The sequence below is a fragment of the Brassica napus genome (genome assembly GCF_020379485.1).
Source record: "Brassica napus cultivar Da-Ae chromosome A6 unlocalized genomic scaffold, Da-Ae chrA06_Random_1, whole genome shotgun sequence".
Taxonomy (NCBI): domain Eukaryota; kingdom Viridiplantae; phylum Streptophyta; class Magnoliopsida; order Brassicales; family Brassicaceae; genus Brassica; species Brassica napus.
Window position 1 is genome coordinate 10,005 of NW_026014047.1, and position 20,405 is coordinate 30,409.

The following is a 20,405-nucleotide window of genomic DNA, read 5'->3' on the forward strand; positions in this document are numbered from 1 at the left end:
AATCAAAATCCAATCGCAATTGAACAATAAACCATATAGAAAAAAGTAGAATGATCGAAGGAATCGAACATTACCTAGAAATGATTCTGGAATAAAAGGAGAGACAGCTCTTTCGATATCTCGAAACCTTGAGCTCAAATTAATCTCTCTAATCCAATCTATTTGTTTTGGGAGCTCGTGTGTATAATAAATATCTCATACGTGTATAGGCATTGAAAGAGGTTCGGTATGTACGAACCGAAGCTTCCGAACTTGCTAAGATAACGTCCTTTTGCTAAATGGCTAGTTAAGAAAGGCGCTCTAAAATCTTAGTTAACCAAGCGGTAACGGAAGTCGTTCTGTTGAAACTTTTTTTTTGGTCAAATTAAAACTTTTTTTCGGTTGGTAAGCATTTATGTTGGTAATCAGCGGCCTGTGCAAGCTTCTGGTTAGATTTTAAACTAGAACTAGTTGATCATTAGCGGCCTGTGCAGACTGAATTTTTATTAATAATACTAAATTTTATATTCTGATTTGTATAAACATTATTCTTATAGATGTATTTAAAACATATTCTTTTGTTTCTTTGTATATAAAATTGTAGTATTTAGTTTGTTTACTATTTATTATCTATCTATTTATATACATATATTTATAATTTTGATTAAGCATAATTATATAAATTAAAATTTAAAATTTAACATTTTACTTTTAGTTATTATATGAAACTTCATAATACATGTAAACTGCTACTATAATATTTTAAATATTTTTATTGTACATTTTAGCTATTTTTTATTTAAGTCGATTGATCGTTTATATATTTTTAATGTTTCTAATGACATAAACAATTGATTTGTATACATAGTAACTAACTTGTTTTTTTATAGTTAGCAAAGTTTTACAATGAATGTGTGATTTTCAGTGACGGGGGCCGAATTTGTTTTGTTGAGGTTAATTTGTTAATTGCTATATTTTATTGGGGTCAATGTAATAAAGTTTCAGTATTTCGTCAGATTTTAAAAGGAAAATACAAGTAAAATTATTGTTTTCTTAGAAATTTCATACGGGTCATGTGACCCCATGGTACAAGCTACCTCTGCCACTGTTTTTTTTCCCAATATTTATTATGTGTAGATATTTATTTGAAATAGTTTTAGTTATTTTCATGAATATATGTATATATATATATATATATATATATACACACGGACGTTATATCAACATCCTCAAAGTACGCCAAACTCCTACGATCCTTTGAAATCCTAGAAGCCAACCATCAACGGATAAAAAAATAAAGACTCAATAATCTATGACTAGCCAGAACTAAGCACAATAACAAGCAACACAGCAGGCAACTTCATGAAGAGAAAAGACCTCATCTGAACCACCTGTTCAAGATGACAACAACACAGCAGGCAACTTCATGAAGAAAAAAAACCTCATCTGAACCACCTGTTCAAGATGACAACAACCGAACCACTGAGACCTCATCTGAACCACCTGTTCAAGATGACAACAACCGAACCACTGAGACTTCAGCTGAACCACATGTTCATGATGACAACAACCAAACCACTACACCGGAGCCAAGGCATCAAACCAGGACACAACACCGGGAAGAGAAAAACACCCATGAGAACCCATAAATCAACCGCACCTTCCTATGGACGCCTCCACATCTGATCCTCATTATATTGCTTCAACAGATAAAGCCACCGAGGATAAGAAAAGACCAAAAGCAGACCAGGAACAAACCTTATTCAATGTGCGGGGAGATGATTCTTTCAAAGCTGCGAGATGAAGAGGTGAACATAACCCATCTTCTTCTCCGGATTCTTACCTTGAACTACTCCGCACGCACCATTACGTCACTGCTACACTACTATACCGTTGCTAAATCATAGACCACTTAAGACAAACTCTAAAATCCATAAGAGATTATCCAGATTCAACTCCTCTCAAAGGTTAACAAAACCACTCTAAACAGGATCTGAACACAGCCGCCGCATCACAGAAGAGACACCGAGGCTTGGACCTTCATCTCGAAAGACGACGCAGACGGAGGCCGGAGAAAACGCTCCACACGCCCAGATCTATAAACGGACCACCGGATCTGAGATAAGAAGAGCTCTTCGAATTGCTCTGCAACACAAGAGGTAAAGAACGACTCTAAGAGGAGGGGGAGGAGGAATCCAAGAGAGCAAAGAGAAACAACACAATTTTGAGACGAGATCCAACGACCGCGAGAGGAGGCGGCCACCGGCCTAGGGTTTTCAAGCGAGAGTGTGTCTTCATGCTGTTTGTAATCTTTATATATAAAAGAGGGTTTACTCCCTCCTGAGGCTGCCACATCATCATCCACATAGGAAAGTCGTGCGTCCTGGAGCCGCCACGTGTCCAAGAAGAGTGAAACTCTGCGTTTCATTTAATCTGGAATGAGATGGGCTTTGGACGTTTGATGTGTGTTGGGCTTTTAATTTGTACACTGTATCCGGCTCGGGTAGATGGATCTTACACTCTAACCCTAATTCTTTTGTATCGAAGAAACAAGCTTCGTCTCTCTTCGTACGGCAACGACTCCGTGACGTCTTATCTTCCTCTCGCCATCTGAAACGGTTCGAGTAATGGCGTCGTGTTTACTCCATTAATCCAGTCGCCCTTGCCCAAAACGAGGTCTTCAATGCATCGTTTGGATCTGCAAGGCAGTGTTCTTTTTGGTATAAATATGTGAGTATTTATCTCCTTGGACTCATCTTATCTTCACATCTCTTATAGCATACTAATTGACAGCGTTATGACTCATTTGAGGGTTTTTTTTTCTCCGATTTGAAGTGTTTCTCAGGGCTGATGCGGTTCTGGGATGCTAGACACTTATTTTCAGTATAATGGCGAGCTTAATATAATTTATAAGGTCGGTTCCTGATACAATAGCTAATTGAGCCTCTACGATTCTGATTTATCATGCTGTTTAATCCAATATTAGGAGTTTTTTCTTTTGTTTGGTCAAAGCAGAAAAAGTTATCCAAGTAATATGAAAGGTCGCCGGCGAAACATAAAGATCCTGGAGGTGGTTTTATATGATGTGAACCAGAAAAGCTGAACTTAAGAAGAACCTTGCTCTCTCTCTCTCGCTACAAAGCAAAGAAGAAAACATGAAGGTAATTTTTAAACTAATTCTAACTTAAAGAGTGACAACAAAAACATGAATTGTACTGTGGTGTTTGGTCAATGTGATTAAAACAGATGCGATTAGCACATCAGATATGAATTACCCAAGTTTCATGTAGATATCAACACAAGAGTCAGGGGCATAGGAAGAAGGGAATCAAAAGTAGAGCAAATAAGGTATTCACGAAAGTGAAAGAAAAAGCTAAGAAGATCAAGAACAGTCCTATCAAACTTGGTCATAGTCATGGTCATAACCACGATCATGATGTGTACGAAGAAGAATATGGCAAGCAAGAATCAGAGTGGCATGGTGAGCCAGATTTGTTATTTACCTTTGAAAAATACTTGCGCGTTATGTTTTTGTGACATTAACGGGTTCTTTGTTTTATCTCGGAATGGCACAGAGTATACTCACGACGGTGTAAGTGGTCAACCTGTGTCACTATGTCACCCCGGGGAAGCTAATTTCAGACACCGCCGAAGATCGTTCCACCAGGAACAAAAGATTTCCGATTGGTATCGTTGGATTATACCAAACGTCCTGAACCTGAGCCCCTACGAGATACTTTTTATATATATACTTTGGAGATGGACGTGAGAACAGAAGCACCGTGTCATCCTCCTAAACTGCACGACATGTTGGTGAGAGAATAGAGGATCGAGGCTCATCAGATTGGCAATAAAACACGCATGTGTCTTTGTTATCCGCAACAAAGATGTGATGAGGATTGAGGACGTGATGTTTGTTTAATCTCTTGGTGGATGTTGCAGGCAAACCTTTGTCAAAAGTCTAAAGCCATGTGTGAATTGGCTTGAAGAGGCTGAGGAACAAAAAATTACGACGTTTCTTCCTATGTAATTATGTTTTTTTCCAAACAAATAATTTTAGAGTGTTTATGTCTTTAAACTATTTTGCTTTCTGATATATCTTTTGCTGCATTCGACCTTTTAGTGTATTATGGCAATAAGCTTACTTTTCAGAATTTTGTATGAATGGAATAATATCCTCAGTTATGACGAGATGCCAGTGATAGATTCTTATTAAATTCGATTTGCTAATAATTATTTTGATCAGGGACCCATTCTGAGAAAATTACAGTATTCTGCAAATACGATTATGAATGTTATTCAAACTAATTATATATAGATAGGAAATACATCAATGTAGACAGGATGAAGAGGAAAAAAACAAAAGATAAATGTTCCAATATCTTTAAAAGTTATAATTTCATGGTTTTAAAGTCAAAATAAAATTTAAACGGAATGTTCATAAAATTTCTTTTAACTAAACTTAAATAAGTACGATAAAAAATTCAGATTAAACTAAGCTTAAATTATTTTTATATGTTTTTCATCACGTCATATATAATTTATAATAATAAAAATAACATATTTTGAGCAGTAAGATATTCAAATTTTGTAGACCAAAAGTATTTTCTTTTAAAGTTCACTTTTTAAAAAAAATTTGTCTAATGACTTATATTTTAATAATAAATGTTAATTACATAATATTAAAATAAAAATAAATATTATAGAAATACCCTGGTCTTTATTAAATATCTTAGGTTATTCTATATATCTAAGTAAATAAATATTATTTTAAAAGGTTGCATCATGAATTTCAAAACAAAAAAAATCTTTGCACATAAATACACAACTAATATGAGAATAAGAGTTTACAGCACATTCTGAGTAAGAGACACATAGTATAACCTGACGCGAAACACATAAGAAAAAAAAACTAGATAACATAAACCAAAACAAAATAGATCATCAACTCTACATCCTCAAAACTAAACAGAACAATTTTAACAATAATCTACTGTAAAAACTAAATTTAGTAAAAACATAAGATAACCCACTAAAGTATATAAAATTAAACAAAAATGAAATAAAAGAAAAAAGAAAATTTTCATGGTTTTTTTTTATGGTCATCCAACTCCAGAAAATCACAAAGAATGATGTAATGCCACATCCAATTCTTAATATATAATCAAAACATAGATTATTTAACAAAAAAATCATCTTAAACCTTTTAACAAGAAAAAAGAGAAAAAAGAAAATCATATTTCAAAAATAACAAGTAATATTTATTTTAAAAAATCATAACTAATTTTCAGATAACATGGTTTATTTAGTATTCAAATACAATAACATATACAAAATTTAACTAATATATATTTTTAAATGATAAAAATTTATATTAAAAATTTATTCTAATTATTTAAATTATTTGTTAATTTTCATCCCGCCCGTAGGGCGGGCCGACTCTAGTCTATAATATAATGAGGCAGTTTCCTCTTTTCTGAGGCGACATGTCAGAATTTTGGTGGATCCCACTTTTAAAAACGAAAAAGTGTCAAACCTCTGGTTCGAACCCGGGTTATTGAGATATAAACACCAACATTTATACCACTAAACTAAAGGATACTTTGTACATTGATGGCCGAAACTAATATATATTTATGAAGGTCGGAAACCTTTGCTTCTTCGGTTTTTTCTGTGGGTCGGGCCTACAAGTGTATTATGAGTTTCATTTTTAAATGAGGTTCATCACGTTAGATGAAAAAAATAACAATTATAGTTTTTCAATATTGTAAAATGTCTTCGTTTAACATGAGTTAGGGTTCTTTTCATCATTGTCTTAGACAAGTCTGAGTTACAGAGTTGCGCTGTGTGACTGCTCGTAATCTATTTTTTCACCGGTGAACTCTTCATCTTCCCATCTTAAATCGCTTGATCTTAAATGTTCCTGATTTGTAGCCTTTCTGTAAACCCTATATATATGATTCTCATCTTTGATGAATCCAATCTGCATCTCCACAAAACTCATTGATTCCTCTTAGCTTTAACGATCTTCTAGAAAATGTCTCTCTGCCTCTCCAGTTCCTCAAACCGGCGTTCCCGACATCCGTCACTCAACCTTCGAGTCTCTCCGTGTTGGTCGTAGTAGTCAGAGCATAGCCTCTAACCTCCTCACTTATGGGATTCCCTGAACTTCAAGAAACACAATGAGTTTATGGGAATCACGGTTCTCTTTCTTGATGAAAAGGTAAGTTAATCTTCGATTTATCACACTTATTTAATATAATTATTTTTAAATGATTTCCTGATTCTTTGTTAAATAATATTATTTTCAGATTCCGTGATTAATGGATTTATTCCTGCCGGACGTGCTAATCATTACATGCCATCTTTGAAAGCTGATTTCATTGTGAACGTTGATCGTTTTAAGGTTTAGGTGCTCAAGCATGTACAATATAATTGATCATCCATTCCTCATTCGTTTCATCTCAACAACTATTATTTATGAAGTCATCACAGGTGTCCTCCTGAGATCAATCTCCAATCATAATTAGACTGTTTGACAATTTTCAAGTGATTGCGAACACAAACCTAGAACTCTCAGGTGTATTATCATATTGCATCTGAGTTTATAATATGTTTCGTTATCATAACTGATATTCAAACTTAGCAAAGAAACAACTCGAGTCGTTATTCGTTTCCTCATTGATCTTTAAGAAACAATCAACACACAATTCTCTTTATATTATTATCTATATTGTGCTAACATCAATAATCAAAAATATTTTCTACCCAAATTATGTGGTCGTCTATTTATCTCCATTACTTATCAAACTAATTTTACACAAACCTTTATTTTACAGTTTAAAAGAAACCACAACAACCCAAACAATCAAAACACCAAAAACTAGAATTCCAAAAAGACTAATCATTAATGATCACCTCTTTTTTGTCTAATTTTAGAAATAAACTTCAAAACAAATATACCAAACCAATCACATCAACTAAAAGTCAACGACACATACATCGAGTCAGCTAAACAAATACAAACTACACGGCCAGCTATTTAACAATTTACAAACTTACATTCGCAACGACACATACATCGAATCAGCTAAACAAATACAAACTACACAGCCAGCTATTTAACAATTTACATACTTACTTTCAGCAACGAAGAAGACGAAACGGCAACCAAGATCAGTGAAATTACCTAAACAAAAAAGTAGAGTAAGTTATGAACTCTGGTAAATACAACTAACAATGATTTTTGTTTACATATTATCCATCAAACAAAAGATAAACAAACACAGCCACAACAGGAGATACAAGAAACAATCCCGACAGACACAAATGCGGCAACAACAACTCCACCTGCTCACTCCTCTTGTCTTATAAAAATAGCTTACATGCCCAATGTCAAGAGGCCAATGCTATTGTCTTCTTATGAAAAATACATAAATTCGTTTAAAACTCATTAAAGCCCAAATACTTAAAATTGTCACTCATTTTATAGTTATTTCTACAAGTCTTCATGTATTTGTTTTAAAAGTCTAACAAGAGCAACAAGTTTAAAAATAAAATAAAAACATATAACAAACATAAGGCCAAGTGCAACCGGACGCTATATCGTTAAAATAGTGTATGATTTGACGTTTTCACTTTCCAACCGAACGGTAAAAACAATTGTATTATAGTGTGATTCCTTTATTTACTACAGTGTCACACAAAATATGGTGATGAAACAAATATTGAGATGAAACAACTCAAAACGCAAAATTCACAACTACAATAACCCTAGCAAATATTGAGATGAAACAAAAACTTTATCCACAACTCCGTGCAAGCGCGGAGGCAATGCCCCTAGTTGTAATAGTAATAGAATTTGTTTAGAAGAGAATTTTCATTAACATTTTCTTATTAAAGAGCAATTATTTTAAAAAATTACAAACATAACAAGGTCATCCTAGAATTTTATTTGTGTATGGAAGGTCATCCCAGAACTATATTTGTAATTGGAGCTCGTACTTGTTTGTTGGCTCAAAAGTGTCGGCTCTTCTTCAGTTTCGTTTCTTTTTCAAGAAATGTTGAAGTCCATGAGCAGCAGCGAAGACCACCTGGTCTCTCTGATCGTATCTTCCACCGGGAAATCCCATCTCCGGCAGATTCATGCGGTCTTACTCCGAACTTCGTTGATCAGAAGCTCTGACGTTTTCCACCATTTCCTCTCCCGTCTGGCTCCCCGAGATCTCGATTACTCGCGTCACGTTTTCTCCCAAAGGAGCAACCCAAGCGTCTCTCACTGCAACACCATGATCAGAGCTTTCTCCGTCAGCGAAACTCCCGGCGAAGGGTTTCGCTTGTTCCGAGCTCTGAGACGAAAAACCTTTCCTCCCGCTAACCCTCTCTCGTCCTCTTTCGCCCTCAAGTGTTGCATCAAATCAGGCGACTTACTCGGTGGTTTGCAGATTCACGGCAAGATTTTCAGCGATGGGTTTCTCTCGGACAGTCTCCTGTTAACGACTCTGATGGATTTCTACTCCACCTATGCAAACAGCGCTGCTGCTTGTAAAGTGTTCGACGAAATTCCCAAGAGAGATACCGTTTCTTATAACGTGCTCATCTCGTGTTTTCTGCGGAACAAACGTACACGTGACGTTCTGTTTTTGTTCGATAAGATGATGAAAGAGGTCGATGGGTGTGTCAGACCAGATGGTGTAACATGCTTACTAGCTCTACAAGCTTGCGCAAGCTTAGGCGCGCTGGATTTCGGTACACAAGTTCATGAATTCATCGATGGAAATGGACTCGGTGGTGCTTTGAACTTGAACAACACTCTTGTTTCCATGTACTCACGTTGCGGGTCTATGGATAAGGCTTACGAGGTCTTTAACCGAATGCGTGAAAGAAACGTGGTCTCATGGACGGCTATGATCACGGGTTTAGCCATGAACGGGTTCGGGAAAGAAGCTATTGAAGCTTTCGAGAAGATGTTGAAGTGTGGAATCTTTCCACAGGAACATACGCTAACTGGTTTACTATCTGCGTGTAGCCATTCAGGTTTGGTCCATGAAGGAATGATGTTTTTCGATAGACTAAAGAGCGGCGAGTTTAAGATGAAGCCTAATTTGCATCACTATGGCTGCATCGTTGACCTCTTGGGACGTGCTCGTCTGCTCGATAAAGCCTATAGTCTTGTACAGTCAATGGAGATGAAGCCAGACTCCACTATATGGCGTACTCTGCTCGGTGCTTGTAGAGTCCAAGGGAATGTGGAACTTGGGGAACGTGTGATCTCCCATCTTATCGAGCTCAAAGCCGAGGAAGCCGGAGACTACGTTCTGTTACTCAACACATATTCCTCCGTTGGGAATTGGGAGAAAGTGACTGAACTGCGTTCGTTGATGAAGGAGAAAAGAATCCATACCAAACCTGGATTCAGTGCCATGGAGGTACAAGGAACGGTTCATGAGTTTATAGTAGATGATGTTTCGCATCCGCGGAAGGAAGAGATCTATAAGATGCTAGCGGAGATCAACCAGCAGCTGAAGATTGCGGGTTATGTGGCGGAAGTAGCATCAGAACTGCACAATCTTGATTCAGTGGAAGAGAAGGGACATGCGTTGACATACCATAGCGAGAAGCTAGCTATTGCCTTTGGTATTCTTATGACTCCACCAGGAACAACCATTAGAGTGACCAAGAATCTTAGAACTTGTGTTGATTGTCATAATTTCGCAAAGTTTGTTTCTCGTGTTTATGATCGTGTTGTGATCGTTAGAGATCGCTCACGTTTCCATCATTTTAAAGGTGGGTTTTGCTCCTGTAACGACTTCTGGTGATGATTCGGAAGATTTGCTTCAGTGTCATGTATCAAAATCTTCAAAATGAAGAAGCTAATACACTCTTTATTTTACAATCAGAAATGTCTAGCCGATGCAAGAAAAGATGAAACACAAAACAAAACTCAAAAGTGATCAGAAGAAAAATGTTATCCAGTTCAATGGATCTAATTAGCAGGTTTGTTTGCAAATGCAATGCCCTTGTCGATGCTATCTTTGACCTCTGGTTTAAGAGCTTCTAATGCCTTGTGTTCATACTTAGTCAGTCCTTGGAGGTCTGACTCAATCACAGCTTCAACCCCGTTCCTCCCGAACTTAATCTGTGGAGCAAAGAAAGGAAGATCCGCCAGAGCCGACTCCACAAATGAACACTCGTAAACATCCCCATCCCCATCAAGGGGCCGTTTGTTTCACCATTTGTCATTTCCATTCAAATGATTCATTTGTATGATCTATTCAAATGATCCATTCAGATTTTTGTGATTGTTTGTTTGTTTCTTATGTTTGTTTCTTTATTTTCATTTCTATTTAAATGAGTTTAGCAAACAAATTACCAAAATACCCTTATGTTGATTTAATCATATGTTTGATATTAATTTTAACTATATTATATTTAATTATTTAATTTAATATATTTACATTAGAATTATTTCAAAATTAACGAGTTTTCTTTTTTTTTGCGGTTTGGGCGGGAAAACAAGATTTTTCGGTTTTAACGGAAAACAAGATTATTCGGTTCTGGCGGGAAAACGAGATTTTTTGGTTTTGGCGGGAAAATACAAATTTTCAGTTTTGGCGAGAAAACAGGTTTTTGCGGTTTTGTCGGGAAACGCGTTTTTGCGGTTTTGGAGGGAACCACGTTTTTGCGATTTTGGCGGAAACGCATTTTTGCAGTTTTGGCTGGAAAACGCGTTTTTGCGGTTTTGGCGGGAAAACGCGTTTTTGCGGTTTTGGCGGGAAACATGTTTTTGGCGGGAAAACGCATTTTTGCGATTTTGGTGGGAAAACGCGTTTTTGCTGTTTTGGCGGGAAAACGCGCTTTTGCTGTTTTGGCGGGAAAACGTGCTTTTGCTGTTTTGGCGGGAAAGCAAGTTTTTGCGGTTTTGGCGAGAAAACGCGTTTTTGCGTTTTTAGTGGGAAAACGCGTTTTTGCGATTTTGGCGGAAAATGCGTTTTTTGCGATTTTGGCGGGAAAACACGTTTTCGGCGGGAACACATTTTTACGGTTTTCGCGGGAAAACGAGATTTTTCGGTTTTGGCGAGAAAATACAAATTTTCGGTTTTGGCGAGAAAACACGTTTTTTGGTTTTGACGGGAAAACACGTTTTTTTGGTTTTGGCGGGAAAGTACGTTTTTGCAATTTTGGCGGGAAAGTACGTTTTTGCAATTTTGGCGGGAAAACTCGTTTTGCGACTTTGGCGGAAAAACATGTTTTTTGTGTTTTGGCGGAAAATGTATTTTGGGGTGTTGGCGTGAAAACATTTTTTTGTAATTTGTGAATTACATTAGGGGCATAATAGACTTTATACCATTTTGAATGAACCATCTCCATTCAAATGATCCAAATTGGTTCAGCTGAATGAACTTTAAAATTAAGCCTAAATTTCCAAAAGTCATCTGGATGATCCATTTGAATGAATTGCACTTTTAGTGCCTAAACAAACAAAACTCTCATATTCATCCGGATGATCCATCCAAATGGAGAAACAAACAGGCCCCAAGAGCACGAAGAGATGACTTGACAAAGTAGCTGAACCTGCACCTGCCTTAGCATCACGACCTCAGTTCCAGCATTCTGAATCACTAGCAGTGAGTTCCTGGAACTCTTCATCAGTGAGGCTGGCAGAAGGTTTTGTCTTTGAGAAAATAGGTAGAATTGTGATTCCAGCATGGCCACCAATGACGGGAACATCAACAATTATGTGTTTCAACTTCTTTTTCTGAGAAACAAAAGTGTTTGCCCTCACAACATCCAAAGTAGTGACACCAAACAGCTTCTTGGGATCATAAACACCTTTCTTCGTCAACACTTGAGCAGCAATAGGTACGGTAGAGTTAACCGTGTTGCTGATAATGTGAATGAAAGCATTAGGACAGTTATCAGCGACAGCTTCGACAAATGTCTTCACTATGTTAGAATTGATGTTGAAAAGATCATCACCGGGTCATACTGTGCTTCCTCGGTACGCCAGCAGGGATAACCATAACATTCACATCTTTCAAACAATCAGCCAGCTCAGAAGGTCCGGTGAAAGCAAGAACTTGAGAATGAGTGTTGCAGAGACTCAAATCAGCAACAACTCTTTTCACATTGGCAATATTGTAGAGGTGAAGAGTAGAGACTAAATGAGACATTGTGGAACCGAAATTCGCACTATCAAATTTGTTAGCGGAAAAAAAAACGTAATTTTTCTTGAAGTCTGAATTCTCTGCAAAAGCGAACGACAATTGATCAAATAAATGCAGAAAATATAGAAAAATAACAAAACGTATTATAGAAAAGTAGAGCTTTGTTTCGAATTTGCGTATGAGCGTGTTCTAAAGACAAAAAACTTATTGGAAGTTCGCCTGGAAACGAGATTACAACGGAAATCAAATATGTAAATCAAATATATAGGCAGTAAAACCTAACTAAGTTCGCTAGCGAAACCACCCATGTCAAGAAGACTTATACAAGCTGCAACTCATTTAGCAATAGATGTATGGAAACAGAATTTGATTGATTTCAGACTGAACCTTATGAAAGGCTGCCTACGTGATGCGGTCATCAAATCAGTAGCTAAACCAGAAGCCAATCAGTTGCACCAATCCGCTAACAGAAGGACCAACAATGATATGTGTTCAGTCAAAACTTCATATCTTACCAACCAAGAGGAATTTTTCCATGAAACCAATTTTCATGCATTCTAAACTCAACAAGGAGTCAAGCACAATTGGAAGTATCTTCAAAGCTACTTGTACCAGGAAGATATGAATTTTACAAACCGGAGGTTCTCCAGCCCGTCCTTCTGCAAGTATCCGAGTTTAAAAGTTGTTTCAAGCCCAACGAAGAAGCGTTCCGACCCAAAACAACTCCTGGACTTCAATATATATCTCTTATCTTTGCAACAAGCCAATAATAAGGAAAAAAGTTCACGGAATTATGGAGTTATGGCCCATTTCCCTAAACCGGTCAAACCAGTTCTGCAATTGCCTAATTTAGAGTCTCACTGGTTCAATCTTAGTCAAACCAAAAAAATGGCGACCAGGAGACGTTTATAATCATCTAGGAAGTATATACAACTATCCAGAAGGAGTAGAAGAGTTATTACCATGCACCAGAGCCCGCGTGATCAGGAGGATCTTATTGTTTGGGAACTTTCCTAAATTGGATGCATTCCCACTTTGGAGAATAAGTGACCAACGACCAAGCCATCAAAGCTGAAGCGTTTTGGAATCATTACTTACTTGTATAAGAGTCCTAAGATGCACTAGCACTCACCAGAACACACGGATTCAAGCCAGACCAGACTTGCCATCTTTGGAGCTATTTTTGGAATCATTTCCCATGAATTCCCAACAGCTCTTTCCAAGCAAAGTCTACAATGATTTCGACCAAGTCTTCAGCATTCAAGATGTTCCTAAGAAGCTTACCTACACCCTCAAACCTTCCAGATACAAAACCAGAATCAAATCCCTTGAAGAAAGCTTTTGGATCCAAGATATCTTCCAACGGCTAGTTTTATCAGTTTTCCTTATTTGTTTGCTTCTTTCTTTGTTTTAGTTTTCTAGCTATGTTAAGGCACAAGCCTATATAAGCTCTGTCTAGTATTCATTTTAAATCACCTTTAAATCTTCAAGAAATAATATTCAGTTTATCTCTTATCAAAGAGTTTTCTTTGCTTAAAAATTTATTCTTTAGTTTCTAAGTGTGAGATGCCTTAGAAGGCTGTTGAGCTTGTGGTTCATAGGTTCTTTGTGTGATACAAGAGCCTTGAGACACAGTTTGAGAGAGTCAATCAGCACCCACGGATTGAGAGAGTCAATCAACATCTATCCAACATCATCTTCCATCCATCCATCATCTATCTTCTCTTCAGCAAACCATTCCATCCTATCTTTATTTTCTGTCCTTGTTTTCATTACTTATAACTCATTGTTCTTCCTTTGTTTTCAGGATAGTTTGTACTTGAAAGGACAGCTAATCGGCCCTCTTCACCATCTTTCCATCCGATCTTCTTCTCCAACGATAAGATCGACCCATCTCCCATCCATATCACCATCCTAGCTTCCGGGGCTGCAACACTACGTACCCCTTTCGAGGATCAAGCCGAACATATTTCATTTTACAGAGTTTTAACAAGAGATCTAACTGCCTTTTTGCGAGTTCGTCTAATAAGTACAAGCCATAGAAAAGTAAGCTTGTCGAGAATAATGCCTAGAGTTTTTAAATGCAGTGAGTTCTAAGAGCCTAAAAACCGTCCTCTTTCTTCTCTGCCTCGGATGTGCTAATATATGCCCCCAAAGTCGGTTCTCTTTCCTTATCTCTTTGAAATTCGAGTTTATCTTTTGCGGAGATATCTTTCCTTTTCTCAAAGTTCATGTTTATCTTGGAAATTTCACATTTATCCTCTTCTTCCATTTTTCTTTATCCAAGTAGAGTAAACCATCATTGCATTCGGGCATGTTCTCATTTTAAACCATAAGTAAGCTTTCGTCGGGTTTTAGGCCGTTTTGGACTGTTTTACGACTTATGCGTATTTACGATTATGCTTAGAGAAGTCGTTGTTTCGTCTGATGCACGTTCTCTATGTCATTGGTCATATGAATCGATGAAAATAAATTCATTAGTTGATGATATGATGGTGTTAAGTTAATCAGCATTTTTCTTGACGTTTAACTTGAACTTTACGAAAATACAACATGTTGCTTGTTTTCTTTGTAAAATTTCAACGGAAACTCAGATTGAGACAAAACGAAAGGCATTTTGATCGAGATTCAAGAGAGAACTGAAGATGTATATTCTGTATCAGTTCGTTAAGTACTACAGGAGGTAGTACATGCGTGTGTCATGAAGATGGGCTTGGTTGAAGTTCGTATGTTGTGATGTCCGTGGGCTTGTTAAGCTTGGAGAATAAGCAATATGTTTATTGGAAGATTTACATTAATTGTAATGGATATTACTTGAAGAAGAAAATGCAAGAGAGTTATTCCTTGGGAGAAAAAGGAAAGTTGCTTAAGTTGCTTTTGGAAGAACTTGGAGAGCAAGTTCTGGTTATGTATACATGGAGGACGTGCCTCTATGATGAGAGTTGTCTCTGGAAAAAGAAAAAGTCGAGAGATCATTGTTTTGTGCTTGTGTGATCAAGCTTTTGGTGTCTCTGTGCTAGGTGCTGACGTAGTTGGTGAAGTACTTCCGAGGAGTTGGAAGATTGAAGTCTAGATTCAGGGGGAGTTTAGCTCGGGGTTTGGAGGATCCTGATAAATAAAAGTCTAGGCTCTAGGGTGAGTTTAGCTCGGGGTTTGGAGGATCCTGATAAACAAAAGTCTAGGCTCGAGGGTGAGTTTTAGCTTAGTACTGGGGTAATCCTAAAGGATTCTTGTAATAAAAAGATTGGTGTAAGACTTTCTTGTTCTAGTGAATTCGAAAAGAGAAAAACTTGTGTCTTGTTTATTTCTGCATTTTACTCTGGCCTCACTACATTAACAAGAACATCATGTGAGACTTATTGAGCAACTAAGGAGCTGGGTGGCGACGTGGAACCAAGGAGAAAGCTGTGTGGCGACGGGGAGCCAAGGGGAGAGCTGTGTGGCGACGTGATGAGGAGAGATAGTGTTGCAAGGCGAGTGTGGCAAGGTGAGTGTGGCGAGGTGAAGGAGAGAGTTATGAGGCGAGTGAGGGAGTGAGATGAGTGTTGTGTTTCTTTCATTCTCATTCCTTCTGTTGACCGCTTCGTCAGCTGTAGGAAATAGTTACTTTGTTTTTACGCAAGTTTCTCCGCAAAGATTTACCGAAAGTTTTTTTTATGCAAGTTGATCAGACTTCTGAGAAGAGAACCTTGAAGAGATGGAAGGAAAAGGTTCCTAAGCATCTTAACAGAGGAGCTAATGAGAAGGATATGGATAGCTTCACTAAAAGGGTTACCAGGATACCCTTGGACAAGCTTACTTTACCCAAAAGTTGTGGATGTTCTTCAGAGAGACGAAGTAAACTGAACATGAAATACCTACGATGTTGAATCAGGTCAGAGAGAAGACGAAGCAGAGGATTACACTGAAGAAGAAGTGTGATCATGGGAAATTTGCAGCGCCATGGTTGTTGAAAGGCATTAAGTTTCCGTGTGTGCTGTGTGACACAAGTTTTTCTCTTTTCGAATTCACTAGGTTAGGAGAGAAGAGAGAAACTCCTTCCGAGTCCTCTTGGAACTCCATTGTTTTGGTTTTATTTATATTTTATGTTATTCATCTATGATTTCTGTGACAAACATCATGCATGAGTAGATCTACCTGCTATGTTTAGGAATTTCTAGGGTTTTGTATGAATTTTTGAATTATATGATTGTTAGGATATCTAAAGATCTCTACATCAGGATAGCTTGTAATACTAGGATCTAGAGTAGTTGGAAAACCACGAGAGTGTGACTAATTGCTTGAACCTAGAATCATAAGACAATTGAGAGGCACGAGAGTGCAATAAATTAACAGAACCCGAATCCTGCTGGATTAGATACCTAGGCACATACGAGAGTTGGTCTAGGAATCTAGTTGAACATAATCAATCAGATCGATGAAGCTTGCCTAAGGCAGTGTCGATCGACGCTTATACCATAGCATCGATCGACGCTTATACCATAGCATCGTTCGACACTCATACCATATCATCGATCGACGCTCGATCTGTGTTAACATGCGAGAGCTGAAACACTGAACTTAGTCAAAGATTAGATTCACAGTGAGAGCTGGTTGTCTTTTGCATTAGATATCGAGTTCTATAATCAATCCTTAGCATCTATAGTTTAGACTTTTAATAACCTGAATGAAACCATAAGTTTAGTAACCATCCTTCCATCAAACAACTCTTTGCCAAGCTGAACAATTGTCTTGTTCAACTTGTTTACTGTTTACTGCTTTGCATATCTTTATTTCCTGCTTTAAACCTATTAGCCTAGCTTAATCAAACTGATTAGATTGATTTAGTTCCATACCTCCCTGTGAATTCGATCCGTAAGTACTACAACTCGACCTCTTATTTGAGAGAGTATAAATAACTCCTTAGTGTAATTTGAGTGATATCAAATTTGGTGCCGTTCCCGGAGAGCTTTGATCGCCATTAGATCTTGTCTTGTTATATTTAGTCTTGGTTTTACTACTGTTCAAAAAAAAAAACTGATCAAATTTTTTTTCTTGTGTTTCAGGTGCATCCATATGAGTACCAGAAGCAAACAAGGGGATAGTGCTCTTACTAGTAGAGCCACTGGATTTGGAACGCGTGATCCATAAGTCTAAGAGGGCAGTTGACACCCTCCAAGCAGCGATTGGCTGCGTAAAAAAATCCAAGCGTCGATCAACACTATTCATCCCGTGTCGATCGATACTGTTTACCCGATGTCGATCGATACTATTCAACCTACGTCGATTGACACTATTCAACCCGTGACGGAAAACACTGTTCGTCCCAGTACTTTTCATCGAGGTACTGTTCATCCCGGTACTGTTCATCGATGTACTGTTCACCTCGACACAATTCATCCAATGTCGATCGATACTGTTTATCCGACGTCGATCAACACTGTTCATTCCTTGTCGATCGACACTGTCATCCTGCGTCGATCGACACTTTTCATTGCGACATTGTTCACCGTGGCACTAATCATCTGGGCACTGTTCCTCCGAACATTGTTCATCCCGACACTGTTCATCCGGTGAAAAACGACACCACTTGCGGGGAGACGGAGAAGATCGAAGTGCTCATACTCAAGGTCGATGAGAATGGAATGTTAAGAGACGAACAAGGTCGCACTCGCAACAGCGCATGACAATTGATTAATGCTCAGGGCGCTGTGATCCCTGATGTGATTGTTGCTGTTGAGATGAATGACTTTGACTTGAGCCGAGAGTGGTATGATGGGGTAGGTCAAGACCCCTTCCAGGGTTTTCCTCACCAAGATCCCAGAAACCACATCGAAGAGCTGGAGGATTTCGTGTCAAGGAGTGAGCAGAATAAAGTGTATGAATACCACATGCTCTGCAAGATCTTCCCCTATTCTATCTCTAGGAATGCATTCAGCTAGTTCAGTCAACTACAACCAAGATCTCTAACCAGCTGGGATGACATTGAAAGAGTCTTCCTTTACAAATTCTTGATGATGCTAAAGCAACTCGAGAAAAGGAGAAAAATGATAAATGGGTCAGGTTCTTGGCATCGTTAGATGAGGAGTATATGATTCCAATACAGCTGCTCGACGAAATTATGGCAAAAAGGGATGAACAACATGGATTTGGAGAGCAAAGCAAATGAGAAGAAGCTGAGACTAGTTATCCGACCTCAACATCGAACGACACTAGCACCTCAACATCAATCAACGGTACGATCTCAACATCGACCGACAACAAGACCTCAACATCGATCGACATTACCACTTCATCGTCGATCAACATTAGGCGCGTATCAGAGCAGAAGGAGTTCGATGTATGTGAAAATATTAGGGATGGAGATACCACTACGCGATCAGACAAGTCTGGGGGGAAGAAGAGGAGGAATTGGAAGAAGAGAAACATGATCAAACACGGTCCTCAGGTATCATTGATTCCTCAATTCTCAGATGGTGTCCAGAAATCCAGAGTGCGCAGCAGATGCTTCTCACAGCCGTTTACAAAGATTTGAGCACTCCTTAGTGCTGAGATGATAGACAAAGGAGAAGAGTCTATGGAGGAGGCTTTCACACAATAATGATAATGCTTCAGAGCGTAGAAACTGAGACTTGTTTTCGAACAAGTTCTCATTCTCATCCGGACCAAATCAGATCTCCAAAGTTAAGCTAAATGACTATAACAAAGCGCTGAGTGGGAGGCAACCCACTATTACGTAATTTCATTCAGTTTATGTTAGATTGTTACTGATTTTTGTTTTATTTTTATGCAGGTCAAAAAAAAAAAACGGATGAACAGTAACGACAGTACTGTAGCAACCTCACTGTAGCAGAGACACTGTAGTAGAGGCTCGATACTATATCAAGAAAATCGATCGACACTGTAGCAAACAAATCGACCGACGCTGTAGCAGAAAATCAAGAGTTATTGTAGCTGCGATACAGTAGCAGGGCACTGTAGCAGTCACTGTTCATCAAAGAAAAAAAATTGGAATTGGTTTTATTAGTTATCTATTACTAACTTTTAGTATTTTATTTATGTTAGGTAAAAGGAAAAATCCGAGGAAGACGAGTTCGCACGAGGATCGACGATGACTGCACAACATCGATCGACAGAGCAACACTAGCATCGATCGATCGTCACTTAACTGTGTCGATCGACAGAGCTTCAAGAGTATTGATTGCCACTTAACTGTGGTGATCGACACTCACTATCAGCGAGCAGGTATACCGTTTCACCATTTTAAATATTGTCCTTAAGATTTATTTCCCCACCAATCTTAGACTGTATAACACTAGAGATAGTGTTTTTTAAGTCTAGGGGAGGTTCTACTAATATTATGTTTTAGTTAGGTATTAAAAAAAAAAGATCCGAATAGACGATTATAAAAAATCGACCGATAAGCGCATGTCGATATCGATCGCCAGTACAACACCTGCATTGACCGATGGTAACTCCTTTCCATCGATCGACACTTAACCCGGTCATGTATATCATTCTAACTTGTTAAATTGTGTACTTATGATTAGTTCTCACCATAACCCCGACTGGATATACACTGGGAACAGTAATTTAAATCTGAGGGATGTTTACTAATATCTATTTTATTGTGAGTCTTATCAAAATGTTTTCAAAAGAGTTTTATTGAGTCAAGAAGGGGATAATGAACTTATTAGATATATGTTTGTTATCTAACCACTCTTTAGCACCATTCTAGACTTACTGATTGCAGATAGTACTAAAGATACTAAAGTGGATCAACCTGTCAACTATTCACACTTGATGAGATTGTTTGAAGGAACCAAAGCTGACCTCCAACACTAAACCTGACACAACTGCTTGTCTTGGGGCTTGGTTTACATGGGATCGGATTCTTCAAACAGTCTCGAAGGTAAAGCCTTGTGTAGATTTATCATATTTTTTCTCTCTATTTCGATCCTAGATTTATAGGTAGAGATATTTATTTTCAAAAAAAAAACGAAAAGGAAGTAAAAGAAAAAAAAAATATATAAAAAAAAATATATATATATAGGTGTTAGTTAGGTGGAATCCGAACAAGACTTGGTGGCTACAACCATTAAGGCTTGCTTCATTAGGATTCCAACAAAAATAATTCGAACGAAACTTGGTGGCGGCAATCATCAAGGTTTGATTCACATAAATTCTTGGATATAGGTCAAAAAGAAGTAAACATGACTTGGTGGCAACCACCAATAAGGCTTGATTAATGGAAGCATGTCCATATTGGTCAATGATCTT

At 37.8% G+C, this 20,405-nt stretch overlaps 1 protein-coding gene, 1 long non-coding RNA gene and 1 pseudogene across 3 annotated transcripts; 2 read left to right on the forward strand and 1 right to left on the reverse strand.

Moving 5' to 3' along the window:
- Window positions 1-1,519: 1,519 nt before the first annotated feature.
- Window positions 1,520-4,201, forward strand: LOC125594337. 2 transcript variants are annotated; one of them, XR_007329816.1, is made up of 5 exons: window positions 1,520-2,709; window positions 2,815-2,893; window positions 2,995-3,140; window positions 3,226-3,460; window positions 3,555-4,201. It is a non-coding gene; the product is annotated as an uncharacterized LOC125594337 (long non-coding RNA). The 2 variants fall into 2 exon arrangements; XR_007329815.1 differs by having other exon boundaries at window positions 3,270-3,460.
- A 3,767-nt stretch (window positions 4,202-7,968) lies between these two features.
- On the forward strand, window positions 7,969-9,874 carry LOC125594336 (pentatricopeptide repeat-containing protein At3g47530-like). The gene has a single exon (XM_048770605.1). It carries the CDS (start codon window positions 8,040-8,042, stop codon window positions 9,795-9,797), a length of 1,758 nt encoding a protein of 585 aa, XP_048626562.1. The 5' UTR covers window positions 7,969-8,039; the 3' UTR covers window positions 9,798-9,874.
- Window positions 9,875-10,947: 1,073 nt separating this feature from the next.
- LOC106350293 lies at window positions 10,948-12,157 on the reverse strand (annotated as a pseudogene).
- Window positions 12,158-20,405: the final 8,248 nt, after the last annotated feature.